Source organism: Melozone crissalis, unplaced genomic scaffold (assembly GCF_028551555.1).
Source record: "Melozone crissalis strain CALT ecotype California unplaced genomic scaffold, PUWL_Pcris_2 ptg000033l_1, whole genome shotgun sequence".
In the NCBI taxonomy this organism is placed as follows: domain Eukaryota; kingdom Metazoa; phylum Chordata; class Aves; order Passeriformes; family Passerellidae; genus Melozone; species Melozone crissalis.
Genome location: NW_026535811.1, coordinates 10593399 through 10612662, shown reverse-complemented (window position 1 = coordinate 10612662; position 19264 = coordinate 10593399). Strand labels below are relative to the sequence as shown.

The window sequence follows — 19264 nt, the reverse complement described above, 5'->3', positions numbered from 1 at the left end:
CACACACTTGAAAACAGCACAGGAAAACTGCATTATCTCCACCAGAGAGCTTGAAATGCATGTTCTCCAGCATGGAGCCAGCATGTTTCACTCCTAGCTTGCTGGACTAGGAGCCAGATGAGCTCAGACACCCCATGCAGAATTAAACACCTTCATTTCCACTTTCTCAAGGTAAGAGGCCTCAAGGGCTTTTTTTTTTTTTCTGAGGTGGGACTTAGATTCCTAAAATTATCACACCTTATCTTCTTAATGACCAAAGCTGGCTATTAAGGAAATAAGAAGCTCCCCTTTTCCCACTCCAGTGTGGATATTGGGAAAACTCGTATGCCTACATAGCAAGGGAAAGGAAGCATATGCTGAAGAGTTACAAAAAGCTTTACAAATATAAACCACTCTTGTCTTTACAAATGTCTCATGTCTTTTAAAGATGACAGGTCTTTTTAAGATGACATAGTAGGAAGGTAATTTCTGAGTCAAAACTAATGCAATGCCTTAGGGTTTTTTCTACAAAGTTTACTTGCTACATCTGTGTGATCATAACACCATCTCCTGGAGCCACCTGTTTGCTCCAGAAACACTGATGAGCAGCAGCAAGGATCCCAAACTCCACATCCTCCAGTGAGGCATCACTGTGCCTGCAGTTCCCATGCAGATTTACTTCCATTAGTAAGACAAGGTCATTAAGACATTCCTAAGTTTCTAACTTCTCTATATTATGTATGTGTGTGCTCATGTGGATTAAAGGAGATGATATTTTGCAAAGAGGGAGAGCTACAAGCTCTTAGTTTGTCCTTGAAGCAATCAGGATATTAAATCTTGAAGGAAAAAAAAAAATCTACTTTCTCCAAAAATTTTGTACACTACTCTGTACAATTTCAGTGAAAAACTGTGAGCATGACCGCCTCAACAAAACCAAAAGCAAACAAATCAAGTTCTTAAACAGATGTAGTTTTTAAGTTACAAGCATCTCTTTAGGTTGAGTAATAGTCTCCTTTAGAAATGTAGTTAAGGCTGGGGGCAGGGGGGAAGTGAAAATGAAATATTTGGCTGTTCCTCACATATAGGTCCAAGGTAAGGTCTTAAAGAAACAGCTCAGCAGCCATCAGCTGCACAACCAGAGTAACACCTCCATCTAGTGGCTTCCTAACACTCAGTTAAGAACACATGGACAACAAAAAGCTGTCAAATATCACTTTCAATTTCATCTGTCATAACACACGACCTACAACAAAAAATGTGACCAGCAGACACACTGCCATTTAACTTTCATCTTGAAATAAATTCCCCTATCATTACATTACAGTGTACATAAGTACAGGTCATAAGTACAAAAAACTTAACAGAAAGAATTCACCTTGAAAATAGATCCCTTATATCATGAATCTTCATATTTTAATCACCTCTAGTTGAGTTCAACTGCTTTGCTCAGATATTTACAGTTTTAGAAGAACTATTTGGTCTAGATGAACAAGTTTTGGTCTTCCTTGGGCTTAGAAGTTATTTCAACCAATGCATTTTAAAGCAATGCAACCAAAACAGCATTATCAACATGCAAGACAAATGCACCAATAACTACACTCCTTCCTTTCTCACCTTTCTTCTCTTCTAACAGCAGCATTGTTCAAAGCTTTTATTATTATTTCTTTACTTGTGGTGTTGAAGTAAGACACAGCCACTTAAAGCACACAAAAACCCATTAAGCATCAGGAGGCATCTATGAGACAAAAGTCTAGTTCAAGCTCAGGTGCAACTTTCTTTTTCTCCACTAAGCATCTCACATCACTTCAGAGATTCCAGAAACGATAACAAGAGAGGAAGTGCTGCAAATGTCAGTAGAGACTGTAAATAATCACCCTTTTTTTCTACTTAACTGTAGCAATAACCTAGCATCTCCCTTTGGTAAGAAGAAAACCACACTTGGCTGTGTTTGCCATTACTGGCCACCTACCATATCCACTGAAAGAAGAACTGACTCTGAGCTCAGAACCTACCAAAGGCTTCTGTGGAAATAGCCACATCCACACTTGATGTAAAAGCCTTTATGCATGAAAATAAAACATTTCTTATCTTCATATACATGAGTTTTGTCATAACATACATGAATTGCTGCTATCAAGAACAGAGGACTGGTTGGGAAAGAATTCACTTCTCTGACCATACAGGGTGTAATAATCCTGATCAAATTGCTCTAAAGCATCCACCAGGAAAAGAAATAGACAGCAAAGATGACTGGAAAGAAAACCACAGAATATTGTGGACACCTGAGAAAAAACTGTGTTTATACAGATAAACACAATTTATATGGGTATATATAAACAGTGTTTGTATCTGCCTAACCAAATTGCAGAAGAGGAGCTCTTAGGAACATTCACAGTGGCAACATTTACACACAGAGAACACATCAAGGAAAAGGGAACCAGCACAAATAGATGACACATGACCAGTGACAAATTAAAAAACACAACGAAGTCAGGGCAAGGAAAAATCATATAAAAAGATAATAGGCACAGGATGCCACTTCCATAAAGACACACAAGGAGATGGGAAACATATCTTAGACATCCCAGAGATGCAGCATTTATGTTCATCTGGACAGCAATGAACCATATAAATATCCTCTGTTATTTAACTGCTGTGACACTAGACATCCAAAGTCAAAAGAAAATACCTATTTAAGCTTCAATAAGTGCTTAAAAACTCCCTCTATTAACTTTTTTTAGGGCATGTAGCAAGAGAGGCACAAATGTGTTTACTCTGCAAGTTTTCTGCCTCTATCAAGGCCCCAAGTCAGCTAACACAAGTTGAGACAAGAAAGAATTTCAGATTGCATTATGTTGGAGTGTGACCAGCCTAGGAAAGGAATTACACAAGATACACAAGAAAGGAATTACACAGAGTACATGAGTCGTTAGCCCAGCCTACCAAAAGAAAAAAAAAAAGGGAAAAGGACTTCATGCTCATTTGAGCACCAAGAACAAGCCATAAAGTGAATTAGCCCATATTACAGGTGTATATCAGACTAATGAGAACAAATTACTGCCATCCCATTACCCCTGCTAACTCCTCCTCTTCCACAAACTCCTTGGCCTCAATCCTTTTCACCTCACAAATCACATCTCTCTCCAGTACAAAAGCCAGCGATATTAAACAATTTCTTAAGGTTCCACCTATCCATTAAACTGTACTGTAACTTTAAGAGGTGCCCAAATAGCAGGGGAGAACAGAAGGCACCAAGTGGCAATCACACAAGTTGTTTTCTGCTGCCTTGCAGCTGGGTCTGCCAAAGTGCAACTTGTTTCAGACCCTACAGAGTACATGGCAGAGAGAAATGCAGCATTCAGTGCTGCTACTGTCAAGAGAGCTAAGAGGGAAGAACAAAAGCTAAGAAACTACATAAACAAAAGTCTGTCACATTAAACAAGCTAGTGGTCTAGAATTCTACAGCTGAGAGAAACTGATAAGGCTGCCTTTTAATCAGCTGTAGGCTAGCAAATGTAATGCCTAAGAACATGCAGTCACAGAATGGACAATTGGTCTTTTGCAGGCAACTCTTTGAATCACTATTTGCTACTCTTCACTACTCAGGGAAGAAACATGCAAAATACCCCAGATTACTCTCAGAAATATCCTAAATCTCTAAGGTGGGTGGGATTCTGCCCCTGGGCCATTCCAAAAGGCCAGTACAACTAAGGCACTCTTTCCCCCAGAGCCTTACCAGTTTTACTTTAGAGGACAGGCTCTCTGGCAGTTTTGTTCGTAGCTGGTTTGTTTCTTTGAAGGTAGCTGGAAATCCACTAACAAAGGCCAAGTCTTGCATTAATACCAGACCTGGAACTTCTTTGTCTGTTGTCTAAAAACAAGAAAACAGGTTATAAACATCATTGTAAAGGTAGAATAATTCACATAACAATAAAGGTTACTCTGAAAGCTTTCACTTTTTACTACATCTGAGTTATGAAAAGAGAATAGCACAGAAACTTTCTAAAAATGTACAGAATGTTTAACACATACAAAAAGTAATCAACAGATTGTCAAAGTACATACCAAGTAACCCCTCCACACTATCTGTTTGCTGTTGTCTTTTAACATTCCAGAATGGGCAGCTTCAACTAGAATACATAAAATTGCAAATCAAAAACTTCTTCCAGTATAAAGTCACTTCTTTTTCTGTATCATAGTAACCAAGAAATAATTTTGCAAATTAAATATATTGGAGTATTAATAGTATGAAAAGTTGTCTTTACAAATAGTAAATAATTCTTGGTGGTAAAAGAACAGTGGTTGTACTAGTGGTCAGGCACTACATATTAAACAAAATATGAAACTCGTACCTGCTCCAAGACCTAGGATGTTAAACACATGAATAATTTTGTTTTACAGTTGCCAATCCTTTGAACAAGGGCAGAACTTACTGCACATTATTCAAACTAGACTTCACAGCAATTAAAAGAGGATTTCTAAAACTAATCTTCCTCAGCCTAAACCCCAGCCTCTTGAGATTATCAGAGCAACACAGATATTCAGATAGCAAACCTGTTTTGCAATAGCTTTCTAAAGCACAGAACTCTAATCATCTGTAATCAGTTGTCTGGGAGGTAAGCAAGCAGTATCATTAATGTCATCATTTAGAGAAACTGTTTGAGGGCAGGAAGAGACACTGAATGACTTGCTAAAGTCAAACAGAAAATCAGCATCGAAGCCAGTACTGGAGAAAAAAAAAACAAAAACCCAAAACTAATTCACAGCGGCTTAAAAGACTTGCTCTAGAAAACTGGATGGAATCTGACAAAGAGCTTCTTACCATCCTTAGGGCTATCAAAAACAATTACAGTCACATTGGTGGAAGGATTTTTTGGTTTTGCTACAAAGAACATATTGTTAGCAGCTTGTAGAGCAGGATGAAGGGATGGCAGGTCTTTCAGTGTGATGTTGGCAGGCAGTGCAGGGTCCAGGACAAGCATGGGCACTTTGATGCAGTGTGTCAGCAAACATTCCAGCTGCTTCTCACTATAGAAAATACCAAAGGAATATTTAACACCACTAGAAAACTGGAAATAAAAATCAATCTTGGATGCAATGGGAAAAGTTTTTGTAAAACCTGACTATAACATTTGCTGTGGCAAGGGGAAATTATTGATGAGCACATTTATCTTCCTGCAGAAGGCAAATATCTGACTGGTAGTGTTTAGTTCATTCCCATAACTGTGTTTTCTAAAGTTTACAAGATTTCCAAGTCTGCCCATAGAAGAGACCTTCTAGAAAAATCTCTAAATAACAAAAGGACCAAGCTAAATGACTGGGACAGACCAGGTCCTGCTGCTTTCTGGCAGCAGAGCCACAAGAGGCATGGACCCTCTACAGACAATTATTTGCAGGGCCATGTATGCAAATGGCAGGTGAAAGCATCATTGAGTTTTTACTACATATGTACCTGGAGTTTTATGATTCAAAAGCATGAAAATTTTTTCACAGGAGCTAATCCTAAACAGTGTCAGGGGTTTGTGTTCCAAACTCCAGAAACTGTTACCAGAAGCTCATTCATGTGTCACAATAACACTACTTTTTTTCAGCAATTATATTATCATTATCTCAGCTCTTGAAGTGACATAGAAAAGCCTGCATAGGGTATAGAAAACTGAACCACCCCCCAGCCAGCATCTGCTCTCAGCTAACAATGAGTAGAATATAATTTATTCCAATTTATGCCCAAAAATCCCAAAACTCACCTCTTCTTTGTTGGTTCTGTTGCATTCTTTCCAAGGATTTCCCTATTACAAAGTTAAAAAAAGGATATTAAAAAACACTGAATTGACAGTGTTTCTGTCAATTAGTCTAATTGCAGATTGTTAATTGAGTTAGGGACACGTTGTCAAAACACCAATAACCCAGACAAAAAGCTGCCAAGGCCTTGCCATTGGCCTTACCAAGGTGAGGACAGACTGACACGTGCCCTTCACTGCTCATGGGCAGTGTGGAGCTCAAAATTTCATGGCTGTGCTGAGAATTGTGGCAGCAGGACTCTTTCTTCTAACAGGAATTTATGGGGTTATTATTATGTTATTAACTTACTTAGTAGTATTGTTAGGTTACTTATCAAAAGTGAAAAACACTTGTAAGAAACCAGAATGAAGTGACCTGAAACTAGGTTGACTTGATTGTTTTGCCTACCATAAATATTCTGATAAGGTCTATGAAACAGCTCTTTTTATAGCAGTGCTCATTGATTTCAAAGGACATGAAAAAAATGGTCTACATGGGAAAGAACCAGGTGTCCCTGTAGACAGAAACATGGTACAGACACCAGTCTTATTTGTAAACTTAATCTCAACTTTCCAAATCAGTGTAACAGAAAAAAACATGTGATTTTCCCTTCCTGAAACAGGAATCAGAGCATGAGTGATGACAAAGCTAAGCCAACTAATATTAGCTACATGAGCTGCTAGGAAAATATCAGCATAAATTTGAAAGCTTTTCAGAGCAGAGACTGTGTATGTTTAAGGTCAATGAATTTAAAGTTCTAATATTTCCAGGGTTTAGGTAAGAAAAAAAAAATCAAGAATTTCCCTTGAGATCATACTGTCAATTGAACCTAAACTTTAAGACATAGCATGCCAAAAATGAGATCAATCCACTAACTTGCGGGCTTCTCATTATTCTGAACAAAATTATTATAATCTTTAAAATACAGACTTGTCCTTCCATTTAGCATATTTACTGGCCAGATTAGTTCATTCAAAACAGATTATGCGAGCAGAGTTGCTTATCAAAAATGCAATTAATGGTTACAAGACATAATCCAAGGCATCTGCAGCAGGCTGTGTTTGAAGGCTTAGATCAGTAATTTTGCAGAACTCTATAGCAAAATCTACAACAAATGCAGCAATACATGTCTTTGCTTCCACAGATAAAGGCCAGCTCATACCTTTATAACATGCATAAATTATTTCCCATTTCTCAGTCTCAGTATTTGTGAGACTATGAATCTAACTTATCTAAAAACAAGAACTTAAGAAACATGCTTCAGATTTTATGAAGCCCATTATAAAAAGAGATACCAGGGGGATGGGGAGAGAAAAAAGGGATGAAGAGAGGTTATATATTTGAGGCATAGTTTTATTATTATTTACAAATTGTTATAGAAATCAATACAAAAGGACATACACAGCACACAGTTTTCCACATGGCATTTTACAAATTCATGACAGGACAGCCTTAATTATTATGCTTATCTTAAACTATTTTCTAATTAGACAGTACTTGACAGCTAAAAGTAGAACTGAAACAAGGTTTTGGCAATAATCAAATGAACATGTGAGAAAATGAGCTTTTAATTTTCATGTTGAGCAACATGGGAAAAATAACAACAAAGGAAACTAGTACAGTATTAGCTTGCTGCTGTCAGTTAAAGAGAAAAAATATCTAAGATTATTACCTCATTATTTTCTGTTCTTCCTCCATCTGTTCCCTGACCTGTTGCAATTCTTTGATCAGTTCCACATCTGTGCCGTTCACCCAGGTGTACACCACATCAATTGGCATGGGTAAACAAAGCCTACATAATTCAAAGGAAAGCTACATGAGCTGTTTAATATTACATTACAAGTGTTTGTGGCACCCTACAATAGCAGTTTCTGTCTAACAAGGGAAATACTTGGTGTTTGGGCTCCAAACAAGACAAAGCAAAAAGACTCTCTTCAGCTATATATATATAATCATGCCTTAATTATACACAAGCCTTTGACAAAACCGCACAGACATCAACCAAAGGGACACAAAGTGGTTTTAACTGTTCAGTAACTAAAGAAAATCCTAACTTTATCCTCTGAATTTCACTAACTCAGACTCATGGCCCTGCAAACACATCAAATATTTTTCAAGTCAGTACCAAGACCTGAGAACATTCTTAATTCACCAACTACTTCAGGCAGGACAGCATGAAGCATAACTAAAACCACACTTACTGTTATTTAATTGCACAGAGCCAGTAAGATCTCAGCAGGACCAGGTCTCTATCCTAGGAATGTCTCTTAGATTATATTAACAGGGCATTTCATAAAACAACAATCTAATTTGGGTACACGAATTCAGACTCTAGACACGGCAGACAAATTAATTCTTGACACAACTGAATATCCTGAAGCTATTTCTGGAGAGTTACACACTTCCTAGCATGCTTAAGGCAGAAGGAAGGAGGCTGGGTACCTTTTCCCTACTTTTTTAATGATAATCTCCTCTCCAAGGTACTCCAGGCTACCACCATGGGTGAATCTGAGTCCCATATAGCAGGAGGATACCCCAGTTCTTATTTTCAAAAGTTCTAGTGTCAAGCTATTTAATATCTTCCTAAACTGTAGATGGCCTAGCAAACATTGGAAAACATCATCCTGTGACCACATGGACCTCAGCATTAAAGAGGTTTGAAGATGTTGTCTCTCCACCTCCTGCATCCTTCCAAAAGCATTTAGAGAGAAACAAAGTTGCAGGCAGGTGTTGTGTCCACCTGCCCTTGCACAGCATGCCATGCTAGAGCTTGCACCCAGCTTTGTTTTCTACTGGCTCAGACTCAACAACTGAAGCACAAAATTTGTTGAAAGGTCAGCCAGCAGCTTGTCACAGCACAATGGGCAGGAACATTTCGTACTCAATTTACCCATGTTCCTAATCCAGCTGCAACACTCAGAGGATAATGCTGGGGCACTCTGAGACAATCTGAACATCTCAGCAGCAGTGCTGCCTTCCCTAGCAGCATCACCCAGAAAGTCTCACATCTGCAGGAGGCTACCCTTCCATTTACTGAATCCAAATTACCTTTCTATTCAATTAATTCACTTTTTTCTCCAGAGATAACTAACTTCTGGTTCATTTACCAGGTATGTTTTGAACTAAAATATCCTCCAGAGGAGTAGAAATTCAATGGATGGCAGGAGCTCTTCCAGCTATTCTGCATTTGTTGTGAGCAGTTAAATTACTGGTTTGACAGTCCCTGGAATGCTACAGCTCAGAAAGGAGTGTGGAAGCACCTGACTCAAGTCAGAGGATTTCAAAACTGCCCAACCTTCAGCCTTCTGGGCAAAGTGCAGAGCTCATTCAGGCAGGCCTCACTGAATAAAGCAGTATGTCTGAAAGAACTCCAGCTCTTTATATGGTATGAGGCAATTTTGACTTCTGTGAAGCCTCTCTCCACTTTACCATGTCCTAAAAGTGTATCTCTATGTCATAGCACATATAATGTGTAATTTCCTGGTTTTACACTATGCTACATACAGTCAAAAGCTAGTAAATTCCACAGAGGAAAAGTATTTTTCCTCAGTGGAATTTACTAGATACAGGCAGGTCAGTTGAATCAATGCTGGCATGACAAGCTCATTCCTCATTACCAGTGGCAATAGAGACAGATCAGTAATAAAAAAAAGTGAATTGTTTGCAGATCCACTAGTCTAATTGCTTAAAATTTATCCAAATACTCAGTAAATTTCCTTAATGCACCTTTACAGCACACACTGCTTCAGAAAGCAATATTTATCAAACATAATAACAAAAAACAGATATCTCAAGTTAATTTGTTGTTTCCAACTAACACTGTACAAACTTAAGCTAACACTGTTAAGTCTGTACCTTTCTGGACTTGGCCAAAGGTTTCATAGCTTCCTAAAGTACACTGGGAGACTGTAATTTCAGAAGTATGTGTAGTAATTACATATCCCCTGAACAGAGAGAGACATCATGGTTTTCCCAGGAAAATCTTGGAAAGCTGTGTAGAAGCTGTGGGAAACTTAGAGCAAATAATCCAAACAATTATTATCTCTCTTTCTGTAACCATTGTTTATAGATATAGTTCTCCAGAGTGTGCTATTCATAGCTCACCAATAGTGTGAGAGAAAAATTCCTAAAGGCCAATCAAGTCTTAAGCCTGCCATTGTTTCTATAAGAACTGTAGATTTCTAATGATAAAGTCTTTTCATGCTTTCTTATGACAGAGTCTCTGTAACACCTTTGGCTGTCCCTGGTATCCCTTCAGTGATAATCAGTGACCCCCAGTGTGTTACATCAATCACCCCTTTGCAGAGTCACATAATAAGTATGCAATGGAATTTTGCTGTAAAATGGTTTAAAATTAAAAAGAACAGGTACTACACTTCATGAGTACTGATCTCAAACACTATTTTAACATTCAGAGTCTTTTGCAGATCGTTCAAGTTCAGAGAAGCTCAACAACTCTCTCTCAAATTCTGCAGCTGTGTTTCCTTCACATAGATTAATACTTTTGGGCTTCATCAGAAACAGCACTCTGGCAAACAGGTTAAGCCCAAGGTGACCTGAGTTAATTTACTATTTACAGCCACTGTTCTAATCAGCTATTTCCCCTCTTTGACATGACTAACTTATAGTTCACTAACAGATGTGACTCAAGGGTTCAATTTGATTCCAAGTGGGAATTATCTTAACACCTTTCTAGAAAATCATCATTTTAGAAAATTCTTTGGAGACTCCCAAACAATTTATTGGGGTTTTTACATTTTTCTCTTTACAAAGTGTACCCATTTTAACTTGCAAATCTAAAAACATTCACAGGATCCTGCTTGAAGACAAAACCAGACCCACCAGACAGGACAGGGGAACAGTTCCTGGCAGGAATTTCTCATACCCATGATGTGTTTACATCAGAGAACCATCACCACAGCTGAGATTGTGGATAGAATACAAACTTTTGTCTCAACATCCACTGCTGCTGAAGGAGTACAGCAGATTTTGGCTCTCTCCCAAGCTACCATATGGTGATCTCTAACCTTGCTGAGCCTCTTTGTAAACAGTAGAAGTCTAAGATGCTCATAATAAACCTCCCAGCCCTCCTGTTCCAGCTCTGTAATTATGCACTAACAGTAACTCAGCTGTTGCATTGCTATTCCTGCTCCCTGATTTGTACATCTCTTCCTCTCTTCAGCCCCACTCAGCTCAGTTAATGGCTGGCCAAGCACTGACAGCTCTCACTTCCTGCACCATACTGAAATTAGGCTGCACATTTTAATGGCTAGGGATTATTCCTTCAAATCTTTCCATATATATTTTTGAGTTTTAAACAGGGCATCCTGGAATAGCAAAGTTACACTTTACAGTAAGTAAACTATACTTACTATGCCATTTGCAAGTAGAGTAATAAAATGCAGACACTCATGCATGGAACTCCATTATTTACCTTCCTTTTCTCCCTTTTTATTTTCATATCAAAACTTAGTCTTCAAAAATGGTTTGGACAAAGTGCCTTGGTAAAAAGCCCGGGGATTTCTAGTGCATTCTTTCAAGCTGTGTAAGAGCCTGAGCAATATAAGAAGCAGGTTCAGCAGCTGATGTGGCTGCCTGAAAGGTGCCACAGTTGGGATGCCAAGGGTTTGCAACCAGAAAGAAAAACAACCAAAAGTTATTGCTAAACTCCACGGCAAAATCAGAAGTCTGCCTTGGACTGGTAGAGAACAGTGTTCAGTAGGTGTTACTAATGATGTCATTGTTTTTGTGATGAGCTTTTGGAGTTTATCATCATAAGGAGCTTGCTCATATACACAAATTTGTCTACAATTCACAGTGAGGCTTTTTCAGAAGAGAGAATTTTACTGCAAAGCTCCTAGAGAACAACACAACTCAAATTCAATTGAAGGCCCACTAACATTTCCCAAAGGCCGTGCAGCTTTTACTTTCCACAGAGCAGTACACCGGCTTAATTTTCTAACCAACAAATCTCCTGTTCTCCAATTCTGAGTATTTTCCTCTAACTCTAAAATAGGAACTGATTAAAATCACTGGACAAGCGAGATTCAATCTGGAAGTCCTTATTTTATGTGTAGCTCTGTATGCTGCATTAACAACAGCCTAAAAAACTCCACCAAACCACCACTGATGCAAGTGCCTGCTGCAAGACAGGGTCCATTACTGCATTTGTAAAGTTTGATAATAAAAATTAATTGAACCCCTGACAAGGGACATCTAAAAGTTAACAAATGCCTGAAAGTACTGTCTCCACAAAGACTTCTGGTTGGTATGAATTTTTAAAGGAAGTGGTAGCTGCACACAAATATCACAGCAAACTTCCCTGAGTGAAGTTACTCCTGTTACTCCTGACATAAGCTTGATAAAGGCATTTTGGTGAACTGGAATAATTTAAGCAGCCACCATAAAAACCTTAAGCTCTTGCTCAGGCATCCAACAGCTCCTCAGCAGGCACTGGATGTTTTGCTCACAATCCTCAGAAATGAACCCTATAAAGGAGTGCTTGCACAACCACAGTGAAGTAAGGAAACACTGCAGAAATGGGAAGTGGCTATATCTACACCACAACAGTAAGATTTGTGATTTTGTTTTGGAAAAGTCAATGGTTTTATAAAAATACCCCAGTTAATTATCACAAAGTCAGGGATTTCAGAAGCAACAGGACCAAACTGCCATGTTTCACTTCAGTACTGCTAAAACATGTAAACACAAAGCTATTAATCCATATGAGCTGCATCACTCTGCTTTTATCTGTCATCCATTGGAAAATGGAGGAGAAAAGGAGGAGAAGAGACTATGAAGGTTTCCAGTTTCACCAACACCATGCAATGAATTTTACAGAGTTATCTCACACCAACTAAAGCGTGACGAATTGATCTGATCATTTCTACTGTTCCATGATGCAACAAACCTCAAGGCAGATTAAAGCTTCTGCTTTCAGGGTTAGCTACTTAGCAGATATCATCTGACTCTTAATATTGATACACTTGACTGGGATAAAAGCTTTCTTCCACCTACCAACTCCCAGCACACTTACTCCCTGAGCAACAGACCCCATGGCTATTCAGACATGAAAGCTGAAACCACAGGAAGTCATGTAGCAGTTAACACAACTGAAACAAATGACTTGGTTTCCCACTTGCTGTGAGAGATTCTCCCATCCACTCAGCCTTTAAAAGTTTCTTACTAGCTTTGTGACTTCTCTGCTAAATGATCCCCATAAGACATCACAAAAAACATAAGGTAATTTAAAAATAACTTCTAGAAACGCTGAATATTGAAATATTAAGCACATAGGAACAGTATTTATGTTTTTCTGTCTTAACTTGGAAAACATGTCATGGCCTCCCTTCATTGTTAACACTGTCATCATTTTGATGCTTCATTAGAGACTGGGTGAATTAAACATAATCAAAATGTAAATTTATTATATGACTAGAGCTCTCAAAAGCCGATCTTCCAAACTGGGAGATTATGCATTAACTAAGCACTCACTAAGCTGAAAATTTGCTGCAGATTTAGAGCCCATACAGTAAGGTTCTACTCAACAGTATGTTACTCCAACTAATATATTTTATTTAAATATTTCATTAGAAAGTAAGATGTGCAGTAATGTCAATTGCAGATATAGCTCACCTATTCTGAAATGATTTGCCAGCAACGTTGTCTCTGTATGAATCAAACATAACATGATACTGGTCTCTACTCCACTCCAAGACAACCTGCAAAGAAAAAAAAAAAATCAAAACCACGTGATGTCACCACCTGTTAGACACTTAATTTTCACATTTTGAAATGTTTAACCACAACCAATTTCATTCCAATCGATCTATGAATTCATGAACAAATGAGCAGATCACAATCCCAACTAAATTGTGACACTGAGGCAGCAATCAGACCCAGAACTGAAGAGCATACTTAATTTAAACAAACTTTGCTTTTCTGTGCAACAAAGGACTTCATGACTTATGTACGCTCCTTTTAAACTACTTTTTATTTAGGTCATCTCCCCCTTGTTTCTTACCATCTAAAAATTCAGGAATGTTTTCCCAAAACTGAGACCTAAATCAAATACACTTGGATACAAGCAGGAAACCCCCAACACACCCACCCCTGCACAATTTTGTTCATCTTTTTGTATTCTCATACAGGATATACTGAAGTATAAACATCTCCAAAATTTGAGCTTTGCAGACAAACAGCCAGGAAAAAAAATTTCAACAATTTTTCAACAATAAAAGTGGTAAATATGCTTTGACATAATAAAGAAGTCCAGGTATTTTGAGATAGAAGTAATATAAAAGTAATATATTTTCTCCTCTGAGATAAACTTGCTATGATAGCTTTTACAGTGAAAGTCAAACCTTGAAAACTACAGTGGCGTTTTGTGCTGTTTTAGAGTTGAAGGCACAGTAGCTGAATTTACTGGGATAAGTACATATTTCTATGTACTGGAGAGTGAAAAAAAAAAAAGCCAAAACAAACAAATGAAAACAACAAAACAAAAAGAAAGAAAACCAGGAAAGCATAGCACTTACAGTACCTACTTTACACCACTGTCCCTAGATTTCATTGTTATTATTGTTAATTTCTTGTATTGTGGGAACTATGAAATATACCATTTCTCTAAGGTCACCTTCAAAATCATAAACAAACCGTCCTCCCTCCAAAAACTTACACATCCCTCTACCCTTACTGCCACGAAAGCCAATTAAAGTATTCTCTAGAGCAGGGCAGCTCCATCATGTGCCTGGGTGACAAGAGCACACACCCAAATCCTGCCGGAGCTGCAAATGGTCTCTTTGTGACCAAGATCACATCAGCACACACAAAGGACACAGATTGCCCAGGCAGGCATAAAAATCTCCTCCCTTAAATACCAAGGTCAGGAGTGGTCCTAAAAACACACACTATTACACTTTCTTAATGCACAACTCATTAACCCCTTCTGCCAAATGCCAGGTTTAATACAGTGCACACTGCAAGTTCATATCCATGTGGAAACATTTGCTCCTACTGATAATGATGCACTGACACACTGTGACTGATCTGTGTCTCAAAGAAATGCAGAAGTGTTTAAGAACATATTATATGAATAATATGTCTCTCCAGAAGAACAACATTGACCATTTCAGCATTTTTCTTTGTCTCTTGTGTACTTATAGCCAAAGAGAAGTGGACAGATCTCTCAAGAACACAGTAAAGAACAAAGTTAAAAACTCTTCCTACCCGATATATTTTTTTCCCTGCAAGTGTTTCCTCCTGACACATTATGCATGCATCGTGCAATAATGCCTAGAGGCTGTTTTGCTTCCACTTTGCATACTGGAATTGCAAATCCACCAGGGGAACATTAAAAAGGGGAGAAACACTGCCTATTAGGAGATACTGTATCAGACATGATAACAATGTCTCTGGCATGTTCTGTTATAAAGCATTTGACACAGCAGAGCCACCTACGGAAGGATGCCCAAGAAGGGTTTATAATCAAACTTCCCTAATACTTAAAGCTCATCTTACAGCATTGACTTAGACCTGGCTGCCCTGTACGTTTTTGCAGAAAAATTTCTCACTCATGTTCAATGCCCTGTTATTTCACTGAGCTCAAGGTTTTCCTTCAAACGAAGCTAATTTGCAGCTTCTGGCTGTGAGAACCAACCTCAAATTATTTGCCCTAACCATCCATTTTTACTCCACCAGTAATACTGGTATTAGCACGAACCTAAGACATCAGATCTAATTTTACCTACTAGAACAAATAAAAAAATCTGGCTTTGGGGGTGTGGGAAAAGCAGAACTGCAAAAGCTGTTCAGACACCAAGGTCTGATAAGTGCAGCCTCACGCTGCTTTTTATTGCTTGAGTTTCCCGCAGATGGCTAAAAGTGGTTCAGCTGGTAATTTCTAGCAAGATTTCTTGGTTTCATTTTCCAAACAGCTTTAGAGTTTCTTATTAGTTGCTGCCTTGCAGATTCTGAGCTGAAGAAGAGAAATATTTCCCATTCCCACAATAGTCATCGAAGAGGTCTAACGGTGTTCATTCTCACAAGCCTTGTCCCTCCTAAATCACTGAACAACCACTGTTTAGAAAATACAAAGGCAAAAAGCAAGATGCATGTAAACATCTCTCCCCAGGCTTATCTACCACTCTTAGAAAGAAAAAAAAAATTGCAGGTGTTTCATTGGCATATTTCAGCTGCTTTTTTCTTTTAAAGACATTACTGGTCACTTTTCTTTCTTCTTCACATATAATTTGGAAAGTCTACTCCTACATGAATCTTCCAGTTCTTTTGCTCACTCTCTAAATCGTAGCTAAGCTTTCCAAGTAGCTTTGAAAGAACTGGAAGCAGCAAACTCAGATTTAGCAGGAAAATCTGAGCAGTGATTTCGACTGATTCTTACCAAAATCAGCCATAACTTAAGACAACTACTGTAATATTTTTAAAAACCTTCAGAGTTCTATGATATCCTAAAGTTGTGTTTTAAATCCCCATTCTGAAGAAATGTAAAATGATGTCAGTTTCACAGCAGCACAAAAACTACACCAATCCAAGTTGATACTCATGTACAAACAGGCACGTGTGAGTGTCTTACAATTACTTAATTTGCTGATGCCTTTGAAGTGTTCCAGGCACTTGTGGTCCCTACAGGACAGCAGAGATTAGTGCTTTATGCAAAGATGAGTTAGTACACAAAATAAAGTTTTGATTGTGGTACACGCAAGAGTTTCAGATAATACTCTTAAGGGCTCTTCTTTTTGTTTTATTTTTTCCTGTATCTGATAGACCTGATCAAATTAAAACAGAGAAGAGAAGAGAAGAGAAGAGAAGAGAAGAGAAGAGAAATCATGAAATTCCAGTCTGTTTGTATTGAACATTGCCATCTGACAAAAATACCTGATTTCCCTAATTCTTCACTACATTAACAAACACTGCACTCAAGTAGGATTCACTTTCTCCTCTCCACATCCCTTCAGTGATGACTTACCAAATCGACAGTGCAATGTGAAAGGAAGATTTAAACTTTCAACACATCCGTGCAAAATCCTATCTAGAAGAAGCGCAATTACATTGCATCATTTACAAAATAATGCGAGCGAACCAAGTAATACGTAGCGAGCTAAGCAGACTCTCCTGCGCAGCTTGGAGGGAGAATACATTTAACTGCTCAAACCCCGGAGAAGGGCGAGATTCTGTCACTCCCAGTCTACGTGCAAAGGTGACATCCAGCACAAGCTTTGAAAGACTCAAAACCACAGATAAGTCACCTGATGAGGGAAGTGTTAAAGAATTGCACAAGAGCAGCGAACAGCAGCTGTCCAAGCACGCAGGGCTGTGTCACCTGTCAGACCCCGACTCAGCCCCGAGGGACACCCGGCGTGCTGAGTGTCCCCGCAGCCCAACAGGTGCGGCCGGGGCGGCGCTGGGAGCGGCCGCGGGGCTCGGGGATGCGGGCACAGCCAGCCCGTGCCCTTGGGCACAGCCAGCCCGTTCCCCTCGGGGCTCGGGGATGCGGGCACAGCCGGCCCGCCCCCGCGGGGCTCGGGGATGCGGGCACAGCCGGCCCGCCCCCGCGGGGCTCGGGGATGCGGCCACAGCCAGCCCGTCCCCGCGGGCACGGCGGGCCTGCGGCGGCGCGGCTCGGCACAGCCCAGCGGGGCTCAGGGCGCCGCGATGGGCGGGACCTGTCACCGCAAGGCGCCCGGAGCGGCACCTCGCTGCTGGCGGGACAACGCAGCTAGCCGGCTCCCCCGAGGAACAACAGCCCCGCATCCCCCCGGGGCCGTGCAGCCGCGGGGCTGCGCCTGTCCCGCCGGCACCGCTCGGCTCGGCACGGAGGGAGGGAGGCAGGCAGGGCAAGGGGGGCAGCCACGCCGCGCCGGCGCGGCGCCGTACTGACCTCCCCGAACTGCAGGGCGGAGACGATCATGAGGACGAGGCCCCCGAGGCAGAGGCAGGGCCCATACCTGTGCGACAGGCAGGTATAGGTCTGGCGCTGCAGGAGCTTTAGCAGCATGGCCCGCCGGCGGCCGCCGCCCCGCACGGCCGGCGCGGCCCGGCCCCGCTCCCCGCGCTGCCTGCGCCGGGCGGGGCCGCCGGCCCAGAGCCCGCCCCGCTTCCGGCAGCGCCCGGCGCCGCCTGGCGGTGGCGGCGGGGCCGCGCTGAGGGAGCGGCGCTGCCGGCCCGGCCCTCGCGGAGGGAGCGGCGCTGCCGGCGCCTTACGGAGGCGGCGAATCGGCCCTTCCGTCGCTGAGGGCTTGCGGACATCGCGCTGATGCGGCCGAGCTGCGGGCTGAGATTGAGTTTAAGCGGTCCGTGCGTGTTACGGCACAGGAATGAAGTGCGGCGATGGGTTTGTGGGATGCGAATCAGGCTAGAGAGGGTTACTGAGTTCTTCAAGAGCAGCTCTTGAGAAAAAAAGATAACGAGAAACCAGTTAGCAATCGGTAGCTGACAGCATCTCTCTGACAGCTTACACTCTGCCATCAAGTCCAGCCACCTACACAGTACTCCTACAGAGTTGCCATCGCCGCTGTCAAACACAGATCGGACAGAGGCACCGCTGGTGGCCATATGTGAAAAATGCCTATTATATGATTGGTTTTTCGCAAATATTAAAATGAATATTATGTTAGAAAGTTATGCTGCATTAATTTTTTTAAGTAGTGTGTTAAGTATAATTTTAGGTTATAACATAATGTTAAAATAGAAACTATATATGTGAGATATTTTTTTAAGAAAGGAATAAGGTACTCGCACCGGATAGGAGCCACAAGGCACCTAAGTCTTTCAAAGAGAATTTATTGCTCCATTACCAGAAGAAACGAACATCTTCCTGCCTCGCTCAGCCTTGAAGATGCCATCAGGATTCAGAGAAAGAAGTTGATATTGACCAGACAGAATCTTTGTTTCAATGGAATTTATGCATGAGATGTATGAATATGCAACAGGCTATTGTTTTTAAGGGTTAATCCTCTGTTAACGTGTTTCCTTTTTCAGGCTTCTTTTACCCAGAAAAGATACCCAGACTGTCTGTAACTCTTTGTTCTTATTGTCTCATATTGTTCTAATCTCAGCTGTTCAAATTTTTATTACTCTAGTTATATTACTATTTTTATAACCATTTTATTGCTATTAAACTTTTAAAATTTTAAAAACAAGTGATTGGCATTTTTCACACCCGAGCAGAATGAGGGGGTGTCAGAGGCCTGCAAGAGGCCAGGCATAGTAGCACCCATCTCTGTAGTCTATCGCTGCATCCAAAGGTCTTCTGAGTATTCTTAAAACTCCCTGCAGCGGCTTTTCAGAGTCACAACCATTGCCCCTGTGATCCTGTATTTCCTGTGGGAAGTAACAATGCCTGACCCTTTCCAGAACTTTGTCCCAGACTGTTAACACAGTGGTAGTCTGGGAGGACTACACATGGCTGTGCTTTAAGAAATGTCTAAGGGAGCACGGCTCTTTGGCAGGTCTCTCTAGAGCCACTGAGCCCTCCTCCTATTTACTT

General features: G+C 40.6%; 1 protein-coding gene across 2 annotated transcripts in view; it reads right to left on the bottom strand.

The window, feature by feature from the left end:
• The window catches only part of GNPTAB (N-acetylglucosamine-1-phosphate transferase subunits alpha and beta), a 39428-nt gene extending 21647 nt beyond the window's left edge, over positions 1-17781 (bottom strand). For both annotated transcript variants that reach the window (XM_054282099.1, XM_054282100.1), the window contains exons 1-7: positions 17657-17781; positions 13396-13481; positions 7433-7552; positions 5727-5768; positions 4802-5007; positions 4045-4109; positions 3716-3850 (exon numbers count right to left, since the gene is read on the bottom strand). In XM_054282099.1, coding sequence (XP_054138074.1) covers positions 3716-3850; positions 4045-4109; positions 4802-5007; positions 5727-5768; positions 7433-7552; positions 13396-13481; positions 17657-17773 — 771 coding nt within the window. In that variant the 5' untranslated portion in view covers positions 17774-17781. The remainder of the gene's footprint in view (positions 1-3715; positions 3851-4044; positions 4110-4801; positions 5008-5726; positions 5769-7432; positions 7553-13395; positions 13482-17656) is intronic.
• Positions 17782-19264: the final 1483 nt, after the last annotated feature.